Raw genomic sequence first — 17,167 nt, forward strand, 5'->3', positions numbered from 1 at the left:
AACTCTAGGTTGTTCCAGGGGGATTGTCCCTGTAATAAGTGCACTGTAAGTCACTTTGGATAAAAGCGTCTGCCAAATGCATAAATGTAAATGTACTTATCATCCTGTTAAAATGTATTGGAGAATTGCTGGGAATGTGACTATAAACAGTTTGACAGTTTTGTATGGACTCCAAACAAGGGGCCTCAGCACATAAGAATACATAATATTGATATTAGCCCAACTGTGCCTGTGTCAGTCTCACCCCCTTGGTCTTTTCCAATGCCATCAGTTGATCTCTAGCTTGTAAATATCACCAGTCATAAACAAAGGTGTGTTGCTAAGATATATTAGTAACAGTACCTGGATGAAAAGTACTTCCGCTGGCTTTACAGTGGGTGGAAGAAATACATCCGATAAGTGTTATGATTTGCTCTGACTCATATTCAGCACATACAAGTTTAATGAGTGGCAAATCCTCATTGAGGCAAGATATTCTATTGGAAATCCTTCAGAGTTTGTTCAGAATACGTCAGCTAAGAATGATAATTGACTTCTTATGGTACCTGCTCATCTTGGAGTGGAGGGTAATGAGGAGGTGGATACTACGGCTAGGCAAGCTCTTACACATCAATGCACCATTAAGCAAATATGAAGTCAAATGACTTATTAAAACGGTTGTGTGGCAAGAGAGGTGGGACAAGGAAATAAAGGGACGACATCTATATAATATCTAAAAACAAGTTGGTTATGAAAGGATTAACTATCGCAATAGGAAGAATGATACAGTAATATCTCGATTATATATTGGACACTATATCACTCACGTTACATCATAGTAAACATGAATCTGGTACCTGTAATAAATGTGATCTTCCTGACACTGTTGAGCATGTGCTACTAAATTGCACAGCATGTGTCAGTGAAAGATTCCAGTTTAAAGAAGAATTAAAATATCTTGGTATAAACTGTCTGACATTACAGATCCTTTTGAACAAGTCTTCAAAATTGAATAAAGTTCTCTTAAATTATTTAAAAGAAACAGATCTGTATAGAATTTATTCTTTCGGTGTCACACTCCAAACCATTAGGTGGCGGAAATGCACCAAAACCATAAATCCAAAGAAGAAGAAATCTACAGCAGGCAAAATCACAGACAGATTTAATTCAAAATGACAACATAAGCACTAGCACAGTGCCTACACCCTGACGCAGATAAGGTACGTTACGGAAACATTGCATGTTAACAGTGCTGTTTACGCATGTATTGCACATGTATTGTTACGAGAGTATGATGTGTTTACCTCTCTGTTGTGTTGTTGGAGATGCATCTGCCACTGCGAAATACAGACAGGTGCTGTCATTTAAATATGCTATTAAATAGTCTATTCCCTGTATTTTTTTGCTGGCAGTATTTTAACTGAGTACTCTACACATTTACGCCTTATTTGCTGTCAACGCTAGCTAAATCCGACAGATGTCGCAGTTCAACTGCTGTTTTTTTTTTTTTATAATTTATTGATTTTTTATTAACAACAAAAAAGCATGTTACAATAATTAGAGTAAACAGGGGGTTTTATAGGAAAACTTACATTTGTGAACATGGAATTTTGCCATTAAAAGGATCAAATGTATTATATCAATCTGACTGTGCTTGTCTCTACAATTCTCCATAAAACCAAATAATAAGTGTTTCCAAAACAGCACAAATGAACCATTAATGTTTTTTGTGATAAAATCACAAACATTTGGCCAAAACGGTCTTACAAATGGGTAGTGCCAGAATAAATGAACTACAGTTTCAGGGCAACTGTCACAGAACTGCTTTTCATGTTGACTAGTGACCTTCTTCCGTTTTACAAGAGATGTGAATGACTGGCCGCAGATTCATCAATCATGCTCGAAAATCGAAACTCATGCTTCTGACTCAATATTTTTCTCCCCATTAAATGTAAACTTACTACATGATACTGGCATCATTGTGCAACTTAAAATATGTGGTATTATTTGATCAAACGCAAGTACGCAATATAAAAAATAATAACCGAAGATAATCGAATTCGGCCATCAATAATATGATCAGTGCGACATCGTAGTATCCTATCCATTTAAGCTACTAGAGAGCGACTATTTAAGGGGGGATCTTTTTATTCACACGAGTGTATGTTCGGTGTCAAATGGTGCATATAATCCAGCAGTGTGTCCATGTTAACTTGAGCCTCAGTTTATAAACTGATGGTCTTGTCCGATTATGACATTGTATGAAATGTGAACGTCAGATTCTCGTCGTAAAGCTACACCCAAATATTATGTGATATCATAAAATCTGTCAGTAATAGAATGAGCAAACTTCCAACATTAATAAAGCCCTACTTAGTTTGTTTGTTATTAGTGTAGACATATGTTCAGTTGGCTTAGGTCCGAATAGTGACATTAATGTACAGTTGAATTAAGAAGTTGACATAACACCTAGGTCAAATACATTTAAACTCTGTTTTTAACAATTCCTGACATTTAATATTAGGAAACATTCCCTGTCTTTGGTCAGTTAGGATCACTACTTTACTGTTATTCTGACATTTCACATTCTTAAAATAGAGAGAATGATTTATTTCAGCTTTTATTTCTTTCATCAAATTACCAGTGGGTCAGAAGCTTACATAAACTTTGTTAGTATTTGGTAGCATTGCCTTTAAACTGTTTAACTTGTTTAATTGTCAAATGTTTTGGATAGCCTTCCACATGTTTCTCACAATAAGTTGCTGGAATTTTGGCCCATTCCTCCAGACAGAACTGGTGTAACAGAGTCAGGTTTGTAGACCTTCTTGCACATGATTTTTCAGTTCTGCCCACAAATTGGGATGGTTGAACTTGGGATGTGTTCTTCGACTTGCAGGCCTCACCCTTTTTCCTCCAAACATAACGATGGTCATTATGGCCAAACAGGTAAATTTTAGTTTCAATAGATAAGAGGTATAAGATATTTGTCCCCAAGTGCACTTGCAAACTGTAGTAATATTATACCACCCCTGGAGTTCGCTAGTTCGAATTGAAGTGCTGAGTGACTTCAACCAGGTCTCCTAAGCCAGTAGTTCCCAACCCTGGTCCTGGAGTACCCCCAACACTGCACATTTTGGAGGTCTCACTTATTTGACACACCCAATTCTGCTCATGGAGCCTCTACTAATGAGCTGATGTTAAATCAGGTGTGTTGGATAAGGGAGACATCCAAAACATGCAGTGTTGGGGGTACTCCAGGACCAGGGATGGGAACCACTGTCCTAAGCAACCAAATTGGCTCGGTTGTTAGGGAGAGTAGAGTCACATGGGGTAACCTCCTCGTGGTCGCTATAATGTGGTTCGTTCTCAGTGGGGCACACGGTGAGTTGAGCGTTGATGCCGCGGTGATTGGCGTGAAGCCTCCACGTGCGCTATGTCTCCGTGTCAATGCGCTCAACAAGCCACATGATAAGATGCACAGGTTGACGTCTCAGACGCGGAGGCAGCTGGGATTCGTCATCCGCCACCCGGATTGAGGTGAATCACTACGTGTTCACGAGGATTTAAAAGCACATTGGGAATTGGGCAGAATATGTATATATGTGTGTGTGTGTGTGTGTGTGTGTGTGTGTGTATGTATGTATATATGTATGTATATATATATATATATATATATATATATATATATATATATATATATATATATATATATATACACTATATGGACAAAATTATTGGGACACCTACACATTGCACCTACAGGAGATTTATGACATCCCATTCTAAATACATAGGCATTAATATGTAGTTGGTCTCCCCTTTGCAGCTATAACAGCTTCCACTCTTCTGGGAAGGCTTTCTACAAGATTTTGGAGAATGTCATTCTTCTAGAAGAGCATTTGTGAGGTCAGACACTGATGTTGGACGAGAGGGCCTGGCTCGCAATCTCTGTTCTAGTTCTTCCCAAAGGTGTTTGTTACGGTTGAGGTCAGTGCTCTGTGCGGGCCAGTCAAGTTCTTCCACACCAAACTCATACAACCATGCCTTTATGGACCTTGTTTTGTGCACTAGGGGCACATTCATGCTGGAACAGAAAAGGGCCTTCCCCAAACTGTTTCCACAAAGTTGGAAGCATAGAATTTGCCAAAATGTCTTGGTAAGCTGAGGCATTAACAATTTCCTTCAGTGGAACTAAGGGGCCTAGGCCAACCCCAGAAAAATAACCCCAAAGCATTATCCCTCCTCTACCAAATTTACATTTGGCACAATGCAGTCAGGCAGGAAACGTTCTCCTGGCATTTGCCAAACTCAGACTGGTCCATCAGACTGCAAAATAGAGAAGTGTGAATCGTCACTCCACAGAACACGTTTCCACTGCTCCAGAGTCCAGTGACGGCGTGCTTTACTCCATCCGACGCTTGGCATTGTGCTTGGTGATGTAAAGCTTGCATACAGTTGCTCAACCATGGAAACCCATGCCATGAAGCTCCAGGTGCACAGTTTTTGTGCTGATGTTAATGCCAGAGGAGGTTTGGAACTCTGCAGTCATTGAGTCAACAGAGCGTTGGCGACTTTTACGCACTATGCGCCTCAGAACTCGGCGACCCCGCTCATGCTGACATGACCCTCCAACATGACAATGCCACCAAAACTGCTCTGTACGTGATTTCCTGCAAGACAGGAATATCAGTGTTCTGCCATGGCCAGCGAAGAAGCCAGATCTCAATCCCATTGAGCACATCTGGGACCTGTTGGAGGGTGAGGGCTAGAGCCATTCCCCCCAGAAATGTCTGGGAAATTGCAAGTGCCTTGGTGGAAGATCGGGGTAACATCTCACAGCAAGAACTGGCAAATCTGGTGCAGTCCATGAGGAGGAGATGCACTGCAGTACTTAATGCAGCTGGTGGGCACACCAGATGCTGACTGTTACTTTTGATTTTAACCCCCTCTTTGTTCAGGGACACATTATTCCATTTCTGTTAGTCACATGTCTGTGAAATTTGTTCAGTTTATGTCTTATTTGTTGAATCTTTTTTATGTTCATACAAATATTTACAAATGATAAGATTACTGGAAATAAAAGCAGTTGAATGTGAGAGGACGTTTCTTTATATATATTTTATATATAAAATGAGTTTATATATATATATTCCGATCAGCCACAACATTAAAACCACCTGCCTAATATTGTGTCCCCCTCATGCTGCCAAAACAGTGCCAACCCGTAGACTTTGTCAGTTTGAACTATTCTGGTCATTCTCTGTTGATCTCTCTCATCAATAAGGCATTTCCATCTGCAGAACTGCTGCTCACTGCATGTTTTTTGTTTGTGGTACCATTCTGAGTAAATTCTAGAGACTGCTGTGTGTGAAAATCCCAGGAGATCAACAGTTACAGAAATACTCAAACCAGCTCATCTGGCACCAACAATCATCCATGCGATTATCTAATCAGACAATCATGTGGCAGCAGAATGGGTAAAAATGTGATCTAACTGATTTGGATCGTGGCATGTTGTTGATGCTAGATCAGCTGGTTTGAGAATTTTTTAACTACGGTAACTCCGAAACTGCTCTGTATTATTGTGTTGAGAAGAATTTAATCTCAGAATTCTATTCTGAGATGCGGGTTGGCGCTGTTTTTGAGGTACGAGGGGGACTTACACAATATTAGGCAGGTGGTTTTAATGTTGTGGCTGATCGGTGTGTGTGTGTGTGTGTGTGTGTGTGTGTGTGTGTGTGTGTGTGTGTGTGTGTGAGCGTGTATTTATCACATTGTGGGGACCAAATGTCCCCATAAGGATAGTAAAACCCGAAATTTTTGACCTTGTGGGGACATTTTGTCGGTCCCCATGAGGAAAACAGCTTATAAATCATACTAAATTATGTTTTTTGAAAATGTAAAAATGCAGAAAGTTTTCTGTGAGGGTTAGGTTTAGGGGTAGGGTTAGGTTTAGGGGATAGAATATAAAGTTTGTACAGTATAAAAACCATTATGTCTATGGAAAGTCCCCATAAAACATGGAAACACAACGTGTGTGTGTGTGTGTGTGTGTGTGTATATTTGTCATATTTTTTTAAGGCTAACCCTTAAACTTTCATATGGTTAAAGTGATCATATATTCTGTACAAATGTATGATTTAATTTTTGTTTCCCAGCAGGAATCATCCCATTTCCATTTTGTCAATTTTAAGGCACTATTTGGATGGTTTTATTAGGATGGTATGTCTTTGAAGTTTGTGTGATTGTGATTTGTCTCTGTGCTCAGGTGTGGGGTATTGGTTATGAAGACCGGGCAGTATATTTCCGTCAGGGTGTGACTGCCAGTGAGTTAAGTGGGAAGGCTTGGAAGGCTGTGTCTGTGCCTAGAGACAGTGACCGTTCCCATTCCAGCACCAGTGCGAACAGTCTTCAGAGGTCAGTCACTGCCTTTAGTATGGGTCTAAACTAGAGCAGATTTAAACCCCTTTACACAGGGAATTAACATCTTTCAGGATCTAATCACCAGTTGGCAGGGCTAAATACAGGTGTAAACAAGGTTAAAAACATTTTGTGATGTGATCACTCAAACCATATTTGAAGGTTATTAAAATAATTTACAATAAAATGTAAATTAGTGGTTGACCGATATATCACAGAGACCGATAAATCATCCGATATTCTGACTTTTTTTATTATTGACCGATAGATTTTCCCGTTTGGCTGATTTGTTTCTTGAGGGCGCTGAGAATCACCTGCTTGCATGTGAAGCGACTGAGATGGTGGCCCTGTCCCAATACCCACACTTGCGGCCTTGGCTACTTGTGTGCGCGTGCACGTGACAGGAAGTAAGTGTTCAAGGCTGTCCCATGTCTAAAACATGCTAAAGTTTTGCACTTAACCCACACAAAATCCACACTAAATAGTGCGATTACCGCTTCGGAGCGATCTTTCAGTCTAAGTGTATCCCAGAGTTCATCACGTTCAGGAGCCACACTCCGCCTACCCAAGCAATCGTGTATTTTCGCCATGATGACGTCAGGGGAATATTTTCAGCATAAGTTATTTATTATAATCAGACTGTGGAACATAAGTGAAGCTTATATTTATTTTTGTATAAATTAAAGTATTATAATTACTAAATAGTATGTGTATATTTATATACCTCTTTGTTATACTTCTTGCCCAGTAATCACCTTTTGTTTGTTCTTGCCTAATACCGCTGGTCATTTTGGCCATTTATCAGACAGTGTGGCATACAATATGCGGTCTAGTAAATGTTGTTTTACAATAAAACATTTATCAATTACTACCACAGGTTTTTTCTCATCGTTATGTATTTAAAATATATGTTTTAATGCTTTTTATTTGTTGTAAGAAACCACATACTGATAAGTTTTGTAAAGCAGTCTTTGGTCGTCTTAAATAAATAACAAGCCAAAGCATATAATTTAAATGGTTTTTATTAGTAGCTATTAATGGATCACACAGGTTTATAGGATAAAGTAAAAAAAAAAAAGGATTACGTTTTATGCAGTGTATTGAGAAACTAAGTAGAAATACATTTCTTAATTGTATAGCAGTTTTAGATGTTTTTTAATGTGTGAAGTACTGAAACTCAAAATAAGTACAAATAATTGCATTTTACAATTATTTTCACACTAAAAACATTATATAAAAATGTACATATTTTCTACAGCACAATGCACGTCCAATAACCAGTAGTGTATTTATAAATGAAAAGTTGGGTACAATTTTCAGTTATTTATTATTTTAAGTAGGCTATAACAGTCACAGATACCAAAAACAACCAGTCTGCAGCTGAGTGAAAATACAAAAACAGCTGTCACAACCAGCACCAACATCGTTAAGGCTACAAGTATCCCAACTTGCAATCAAAAGTCATACACACACTCGCAGTCTTCTCATCTACTTGCACACTAGTGGCCCAAACACCAGAAATATGTAAGACAATTGGTAAGTAGGCAAGACCAAGACCGCAAGTGGGGGTATTGGGACAGGGCCACTGTATGTAAACAACCAGTCATGGTTCATTGTGTTGTTATATGCCATCGTGTTACTACAATAATAGACCGCATTTAAACGGTTTGCATTCATTCTCCCTCTCTCTCCTCAACAGTTCCCTGTAACTCTTTTCTAATGATAAAAAGGCAAAACTAATATCGTATACCATCTGCCAATATGCTCATACTGTATCTCATTTAAACAGATGTAATAAACAAACCTCACAAAAATACAGCTTTTTCTTTCCGTTAAGCGCTCCTCTAATATCTTCCTCTGAAGTGTGTATTCTATCAGCCAGAATCAAAACTTCAGGATCAGGATCAAAAGTTCTGATTCACAAATCATGACGGTCAGTAGTCACATTTCAAGCAGGTGATCAGGCTGTTTAAACTGTCAGGAGATTGCTTCTGCTCCGCCACCAAAGTCTACAAAATTTTGTGTGAAATTGAGTAAATATAGTGCTAAATAAGAGTTTACTCTTTCTTTTTTTTATTATTTTATGTTTTATGTTATTTACTACATTAAATTGTGTGATCTATCGGCATTGTATTGGTCTGTCGGCCACCCTGCTCTCTGGATATAGGCATCGGCCGATTAAAAAAAAAAACCTATATCAGTCGACCACTAGTGTAAATGCTTGTATGTTTCGGTGGACCCCTTTGAATCGGATTATCCCAGATAAATCTTAAAAATCAGTTGCAAACAGGGCCTTTGTTGTATAAGGAAAATGGGTTGCATTTAACATAATTCAACACCAGGTGGCATCATTCACAGGAGAAAATGTTCTTGTCTCTTACATTTCACAGTGCTGGTTGTTTCTTTGGCGGTGAGGTGCATCTGCAATCCCAGGCTTCTGTGTTGAGTGATGTGGAGTCTGAGACTGAAAGCGCTGTGGGAGAAGTTCTCCCCATTCCTGAAATGGGAGACACCCCTAAACCACGCATCCCCAAAGTGACCAGTGACAGCTTCATCTCTGAGCTGGTGACTGACCATGAAGGCCTGATCAGCCGCCGTGAGGTGCCTTCAACAGCAGCAGCTGGCTCATCTATTCCTGAGGAGGAGCATGCTGAAGGCAAGGTAGAGGACAGGGCTTCCCCAGCCAGGGTCCTGTCTCCCAGCCAATCAGGTGGGCTGGAACCTCAATGGAGCAATGTGGACCTGGAGGAGGCCCAGACTCACCTGGCTTCAGGATCTGGGGGAGACAGCTGATCCCTGCAGTCTGTCCTCTGTAGCCACATACAATTTGGCTCTGGAGGAGCCTTGTGGGGCTGATGAGCATCCAAAATGGGCCTGGGTGAGCGATGTAGGATGTGCGGTCGACTGCCACTCACAACTTAACTGGTTCAACTCCTCTACATCTACAGGTCAGCTGGGCATTAATTTATAACTACGCTTTTGTGGTGTAGAAGTGAATCAATACATAACATTATTGTCTTGATTTGAGTGTCATGTTCAAAAATAAACGTTTCCCTCCCTGGTCTCCACAGCCCTGAACTGCTCTATGCAGGCTATGTCTCTTTCTATGACTCCAGCACAAACAGCAGCCTGGCGCAAACAGATATTTGAGCAGCTCTGTGAGCGGTCCAAAAGAGAAATGGAGAATTTCATGCATTATGAGCAGGCCATTGAACAGGTAGTGGTTAAGAGCAGAGCAATTCATATTCAAAATGTTATCTTTTCATCAATGCTAACCCATGATTTTATTATTTTGTGATTAAGTCCAGACAGTCATTATTAAAGCGACAGTAAGTGTCCACACAAATGCTCCAAGAGACTCATAGACGGAACAGTCCATTGTAACCAAGTGGAACTTTCAGTTACTCCTAGATAACTCCTTCCTTAAAATACCTTTTTAATCCTTTCCATTTCTCTAAAGACCCCATGAAATCAAAATTGAGTTTTGTGGCTATTTGCCTACGCCTGTTTGCTTTAAAACCATTGGATGCTATTGCACTCCTAAAAACTTTTAGCAGAAATTCCAATTTAAATAATAAAAAAAAAGTCTTCCATGAAAACAGACCAAAAACTTTGATGACTCATCTTACACTACACAGATTGGTGTCTAATTAAATGCTCTCTAGATTATCAATGTACCTCCCACTAATCCCTCCTGCATTCGACTAGCAAGTAGAAAATCATGGTTCATGGCTGTGATGTTACTAATGCCTATTGGCAGTTTAGAACATGGGACACCCTTTGATTTGTCCTGTCCAAACTTCCTTTTTCAATAGGAAATACAGGACAAAAAGCTGTGATGTTTCTACACTTTGATTGGAGTCCACCTGTGGCAAATTCAATTGATTGGAAATGATCTGGAAAGGCACACACCTGTCTATATAAGGTCTCACAGCTGAAAATGCATATCAGAGCAAAAACCAAGCCACGAGTTCAAAGGAACTGCCTGCAGAGCTCAGATACTGGATTGTGTCGAGGTACAGATCTTGGAAAGGCTGCAAAATTTTTTCGGCTGCATTGAAGGTTCCCAAGATCACAGTGGCCTCCATAATTCTTAAATGGAAGAATTTTAGGACAACCAAGACTCTTCCTAGAGCTGGCCGCTCTGCCAAGCTGAGCAATCGGGGGAGAAGGCCCTTGGTAAGAGAGGTAGAGGAAGAACCAGATGGTCAGTCTGGTTGAGCTCAAGAGATCATGTGTGGAGAAACTTGCAGAAGGACAACCATCACTGCAACACTCCACCAATCTGGGCTTTATGGCAGAGTGGCCAGACGGAAGCCTCTCTTCAGTGCAAGACACATGAAAGCCTGCTTGCAGTTTGCAAAAAAGCACCTAAAGGACTCTCAGACTTTGAGAAACAAGATTCTCTGGTATGATGAAATGAAGATTGAACTGTTCTGCCAAAAATGTCAAGGGTCATGTCTGGAGGAAACCAGGCACTGCTCATCACCTGTGCAATACCATCCCAACAGTGAAGCAAAATACAGAGAACCTCAAATTGGGTTGAAGGTTCACCTTCCAACAGGACAATGACCCTAAGCACACAGCCAAGACAATGCAATAGCGGCTTAGGGTCACTCGTAACCAGCAGTTTAAACTCATTTTAGCACAGCGGGTAATTGACAGCTTAGTAAAGGGATAATCTCCAGTCAACAGCGGAATGGTGGGATATCGTATCACCCCGTATGAGTAATTTTGCAACAATGACCAGCTGATGGTACATTATCCTGCTTATTACACAGCTACTTGCAAAATAAATAAATGTACATTCATTATCCTTGAATATACGGTCATTATTCAGAAATATTTGACCTCTGGATGGCACGATTGACAGAGCGTTTGGTTAATTCCACCCCTGTTTCACTGTCTCTTGTATTCCTTTCTGCTCCTTCTCTGTCCAGTATATCCACATATTCATTAACGAAGTAACAATCCTGGTGTCAGTGCTGAATGACTCTAAAAACACATTTGCCATCTATACAGCAGAGAAAACCAAACAGAGGTGGCCCATCCGCCTGGCTGCAGCCACATTCAGGGCCCTCCCTCCAAACAGGCCATATGGTCTGTTACATTTAAAGGTGACATCTTTGTCAGCAAGCCCACTAAAGAACTAGAGGCATCTCCTTTTCCTACTCCCTGTGATCAGATGTAAGAATTAGATGTGACTTCATTGATTTATATAAAGGTAATGTATACTATATGTATACATTTATAACTATAGTGGTCCAAGAAAGGATTTGGACACTTTTGGGTATTGCTTTACACTTAAAAATGTCTGATGTCAAAATGATGATGCAAGATCTTTTCCCAGAACTAACTTTACTTTTCTTAGCCTTAGAATTTTTTATATACAAAGCAAAGACATTTATACATTAAGTGTCGCATAATGTTCAAACTCTCTTTATTCTTTACAGTAGTACTAATTGGGTAAATATGATTGCTGCCTGAAAATTGTACCAAAAACAAATAAAAAAATTGGTTTCTTGTTATCGTGGACAGGTTCTGGCGTCAAATCGTGTTATTGAGTCCAACAGTCTTGGTGTGGTGTGGGGGATTGGTAATGACCACACCGCCTGGGTCCATACAGGAGGCTATGGAGGAGGATTAATTCAGGGTAAATCAATGCGCCACCTCTTTCTAAACAATTATGTGTTTCTTCAGTGCATGTAAATAACATAACGGATCTTACACATATAGGGTTGGCAAGCAGCACAGATAACATAAACACACAGACCGATGTGAAGAGTGTTTATATATATGAGAACCAGCGCTGGAACCCTGTCACTGGTTACACCAACAGGTGAATACTGTTCATGATAATGCCGTGAACGGTTTCTATAATTCTGAAGTGCTCCATGTGCTCAATGCTGTGCTTCTCACACATTCTCCTCCAGAGGTCTCCCTACTGATCGTTACATGTGGAGCGATGCTACAGGTCTGAAGGAGTGCACCAAAACCAACACAAAACCACCCTCACCAAACTGGACCTGGGTTGGTGCTGTTATGCATAATGTTGTGTGCTGAGTGATGGACATTTTTGGACAAATTCCAATGTAAAATTTGGGACAATTGCATTACTCTCTGCAGTTGACAGACTGGACTATCGACTATGCTGTGCCAGAAGAAACAGACAGAGAGGGCTGGCAGTATGCAGCTGACTTTCCTGCGTAAGTTTCATTGGCCATAATCTTTCCCAATAACATGGTTGAAACTGTAGCTCCCATGCAACAAGCTAATACTCATAATTGAATGTACTTTGTCAAGCTATGCTTCTAAAACAAAAAGTAGTAGTTGGGTAGCATTAAAATCTATGAAGAAAACTAGCAAACTACATTGAATCATTCAGTATCATTTTAAATATACAATATATCTGTTAGATGATATAAAAAATCTGAGATCTATTTATCTGACCAAAAAAAAAGAAAAGAATCTCAATTAGGGTGACAGCTAAATACAACTACTAAAACCAAAAAACACCATCATTTATATAGCTGAGTTGAAAACAGTTATGAACAGAATGTAAATAAATATTTTGATACAGAAAAGATGTATGTTTGCAGTGTTTTTTGAACCAGTTCTTTGAAATGAACTACTTAAATGAAAAAGGCATTAAAACAAATCAGACTACCCAGTGCTACTTGAATGAAAGAGGGAACAGTGTATGCATTTGATTATTTTCTCCAATCACTCTGTTGTAAAGCTGCGCTTGTGATACAAATTGACAACTACTTTGAAAAAGTAGCTTATTGCTGTAAAAGCTACAAGGTTTTGAAACGGCAAAGGTACTAGTAGCTACTTGAAGAATTTTGTTACCGGTCCACGCAGTAATTATTTCCTCAATTATTCCAACAGTTTTACTCCTGAAGAAATAAATAGTTATTTTGAAATGTATATATAAAATCATCCACAGTCATATGAGATGAAGACAGTCATATCTGTAAACATTTAAAAGTTGTTTTATTCTAAATGGAGAGGGTCCCCTCATGGGGGCTGCCATGTTTGGATCAAATGACTCACTTAAAGGAAAAGTTCACCCAAAAATGAAAATTCTCTCATTATTTACTCAACCTCATGATATCCCAGGTGTGTATGACTGACTTTCTTCTGCAGAACACATTTGAAGGAAAATAGAAAAATATCTTAGCTCAGTAGGTCCTTAAAATGCAAGTGAATGACAATTTCTCTTTTGAAGCTCCAAAAAAGCACAGACAGTCAGCAAAAATATCATCAATACAACTCCAGCAGTTAAATTAATGACTTCTTAAGTGATACGACCACTCTCAATTTATCTTTTTAGGTCATACCATGGAAGTAAAATGATGGACTTTGTCCGGCGTAGGCGTTGGGCCAGGTATGTCTTACTGTTTATAGCACTTAAAGTATTCTGTTCTCTCCAACTCTGTTTATCTCAGTGTCTATTTTCATACTTTGTTTTTTCACTGTAGAAAGTGTAAACTCACAACAACCGGCCCCTGGCAGGAAGTCCCGCCTATACCTTTGAGTGATGTAACAATCCTACTTTGTGGGCCAAAGAGAACAGTAGAACAGGTGCCACTGTGGGCCATCAGCAACAAGGGAGACATCTTGTGCCGCCTGGGTGTCACCTCCCTGACCCCTGCGGTAAGAGCCAAGTTCCTCCTTTTCTAGACGAATTCTCCTTGGTTTACTTAAGACATTCAGAAAGTCATGAAACATCTTCACATTCTTGGCCAAACTTCACAAGCTTACACTAGACTGTGAACAGTTAGGATACATTCACACACTCAGCAGTTCCCATGCAAATAGTGTATAAATACTGCACACTTTACAAATACTTTGCATTATAACTGTGAGTGCCTACACAGAATTATGTAATCCTGACCAATGTGGCTCACTCACAGGGGTCGTCATGGTTACACGTGGGAACCGACCAGCCTTTTATGTCGATTTCCATAGGTGCTGTCCACCAGGTTTGGGCCATCGCCAAGGATGGTTCTGCATTCTATATGGGCTCTGTGTCAGCCCAGAACCCGGCAGGTGAGAGAATTACATTCCATCGCAAAGCCATTACTCTTAAATTTCTCTCTCGAAAGCATTTTGTAGATTGTCTAGTTATTTGTTGCCTTTGCACCCTGCATCACTCTCATACTCTTATCTAGAATGTTTATCTCTCATGTTACGTCTTTCATGCAAGTCATGCCTGTCATGCTGATGTCGCAGGGTTGTCTGCAGTACTTCTACAGCAGCATTAAAACGTTTTTATCTTTGCTTACAGGAGATTGCTGGTACCACATCCCCTCTCCAACTGGACAGAAGCTCAAACGGGTTTCTGTGGGCAGGACATCTGTTTACACAGTGGATGAAAACGGTACATTTATACACATTAAAGAAATAGTTGGGCCAACTTCCGAATAGTTTACCCAAAAATTCTAATTCTCTGCATATGTACTTGAACTTATGCCGTTCCTGATGTGTGACTATTTCTTCTGTAGAATACAAACGAACATATTTGAAGAATATCTCAGCTCTGTAGGTCCATACAATGCAAGTGAATGGTGTCCAGAATTTTGAAGCTTCAAAAGGCACATTAAAGTAGCATAAAGTTAATCCATATGACTCCAGTGGTTAAATCCACCATTCACTTGGATAGAGGACCTACAGAGCTAAGATATTATTTAAAAATATATTTGTTTGTGTTCTGGAGAAGAAAGAAATTCACACATCTGGGATGATATGAGGGTGAGTAAATGATGAGAGAGTTTTCATTTTTGGGTGAACTATCTCTTTAATGCCTAATTGAAAAGACTTTTAATGATTCATAATCTATTCTATACATTATGCTGTATGTTCTTCCATAGAAACCATCAAACGTAATTATTATTTTTTTTTTCTTGTTTGCTTTTGTGTTCCCTGTATGTGTAGGTAACCTATGGTACAGACATGGTGTAACCCCCCAGTTACCCTCAGGGTTAATCATGGGAGCACATCTCCAATCATGTTCGCAAAGTATCTGTGGGACCTCTGTACCAGGTATAGAACTTTGTAACTTGTTTGCTTATAACTAGCATTCTGTAACTAGTTTATGGGGGAAATAATTTGTATTCACATATGCATCACAATTCTTTCTCAATCAATTCAAGATCAATCTACAAAAATAATACTCAGATTTTCAGATGATTAGATAATAAATCTGTTTATTGAAAAAGCATATGCACAACAAACTTTACAGATATCAAGAAGTACCATGTACCGATGTGCATCAGTGCAAAAACAGCACAGAGGTTGCTTTTGTAGTGACATGTACAGTATACCACCAAAAGGTGCTCTTGCGCTGTGATGTTTGCATCATGACTTCTATAATGAAATGGCATGCCACAGTGCTGTTAATAATTTTCTTGTATATTGACTAGGTTGGGTGTACGGGATGCCTTTTGTCCTGAATTTAAGCTGCAAAATGCTCAAGGGAGATACATGACTCAACAACACAGAATTTTTAATGCAAAACAGAGGCAACAAAAAAAGAATTGACAGAAATCATCACAATTACAGCACACAATGCCTCACAGGCTCGAAAGTGAATTGCTCTTGTGTGCAGTCAGCCACAGAAAGCAAGTTGTGCGAGGATTATCAACAACAAATTGATATGAAAGTCGCAGATCCTCATCTGATACTAGATTGTTATAGCCGCTTATTCCATTTCTATTGGTGGGCCAGAGCAGACATATTATAGTATGGTTGTCATTAGGAATCTTTTCACAGAATTTATAGAATATCTTGAAGATTTGCAACACTGTTTGTGCACTGTTGCTGAAAAAGTGAAATGTATCGATATTTTCCATCCTCAGTTTGTTGTAGCATAACTATGTTTTCTGCTCTGCTAAATGTGAGATATGTGTGTTTTTCCTAAGGTGTGGATCATTGCAGATAATATGCAGGGTAGTCACATTTTGAGCTGTGGAACTGTTTGTCACCGGCTGGGGTGCTGTCTATGGAACCTAAAGGCCACTCTTGGGACTATGGCATTGGGGTGAGTGCTGTTGAAGTCTTCTCGCTGCTAACGGCACTAATAGCAGAGTTGTCATATGGTTGCAGCACACTGTTTGATACAGAAGTGATCATTGTTTGGATGTTTCCCATGAACTTAACATTTTGATCTGAAGGTTTATGCTTGAATGCTGTTTTTGAACTGTGTCAATGCATACATTTCATTGTGAAATTACATTTTTTATTTAAAAATCTAAATGGTTGAGGTTGGGCCGGAATCTGGAAAATGAAGGTAAAGCATCCAACATTTTATGAAGTTGGTTGAGAGAATCTCCAGAGTGAGCAGAGCTTTTATCTAGGCAAAATGTGGCTACATTAAAGAATGTAAAATATAAGATAGTTTTGATTTGTTTAACATTTTTGGATCAATGCATTGTTCCCATACTTCAATATGTGTTAATTCATAGTTTTGACTATTATTCTAAAATGTGAATATTGTAATAATAAAAAATGAGCAAGTGTGTCCACACTTTTGACTGGTAGTGTACATCTGTATCGGAAATTGAGTAAAACAGATGGATAATTAGATGTACTCTGTTTCTCTCAGGGTGGATGGGATCACATAACAGTGAGGGGGAATGCCATGGAGGCACCTCGCATTCAAATGCCATCCATAACGGACAACAGCAACAACCAAACAGCAGCACGCAATCCACTGCAAACTAGTAACCAGCCAGAGATGAATGGAATCCCAGTGGGCTGTTAG

The 17,167-nt window shown here is 39.4% G+C and overlaps 1 protein-coding gene across 1 annotated transcript; it reads left to right on the forward strand.

Annotated features, from left to right (window-relative positions):
• Window positions 1-2,904: 2,904 nt before the first annotated feature.
• Window positions 2,905-17,167, forward strand: tecpr1a (tectonin beta-propeller repeat containing 1a). The gene is given in 18 exon segments (XM_052112054.1): window positions 2,905-2,925; window positions 6,248-6,396; window positions 8,790-9,185; window positions 9,187-9,347; window positions 9,471-9,616; window positions 11,938-12,052; window positions 12,136-12,238; window positions 12,333-12,429; window positions 12,526-12,605; window positions 13,736-13,789; window positions 13,884-14,058; window positions 14,319-14,454; window positions 14,693-14,785; window positions 15,340-15,368; window positions 15,370-15,447; window positions 16,326-16,398; window positions 16,401-16,444; window positions 17,009-17,167. Coding segments are annotated over 18 exon segments (2,109 nt in total).

Source organism: Xyrauchen texanus, chromosome 40 (assembly GCF_025860055.1).
Source record: "Xyrauchen texanus isolate HMW12.3.18 chromosome 40, RBS_HiC_50CHRs, whole genome shotgun sequence".
NCBI classification, from domain to species: domain Eukaryota; kingdom Metazoa; phylum Chordata; class Actinopteri; order Cypriniformes; family Catostomidae; genus Xyrauchen; species Xyrauchen texanus.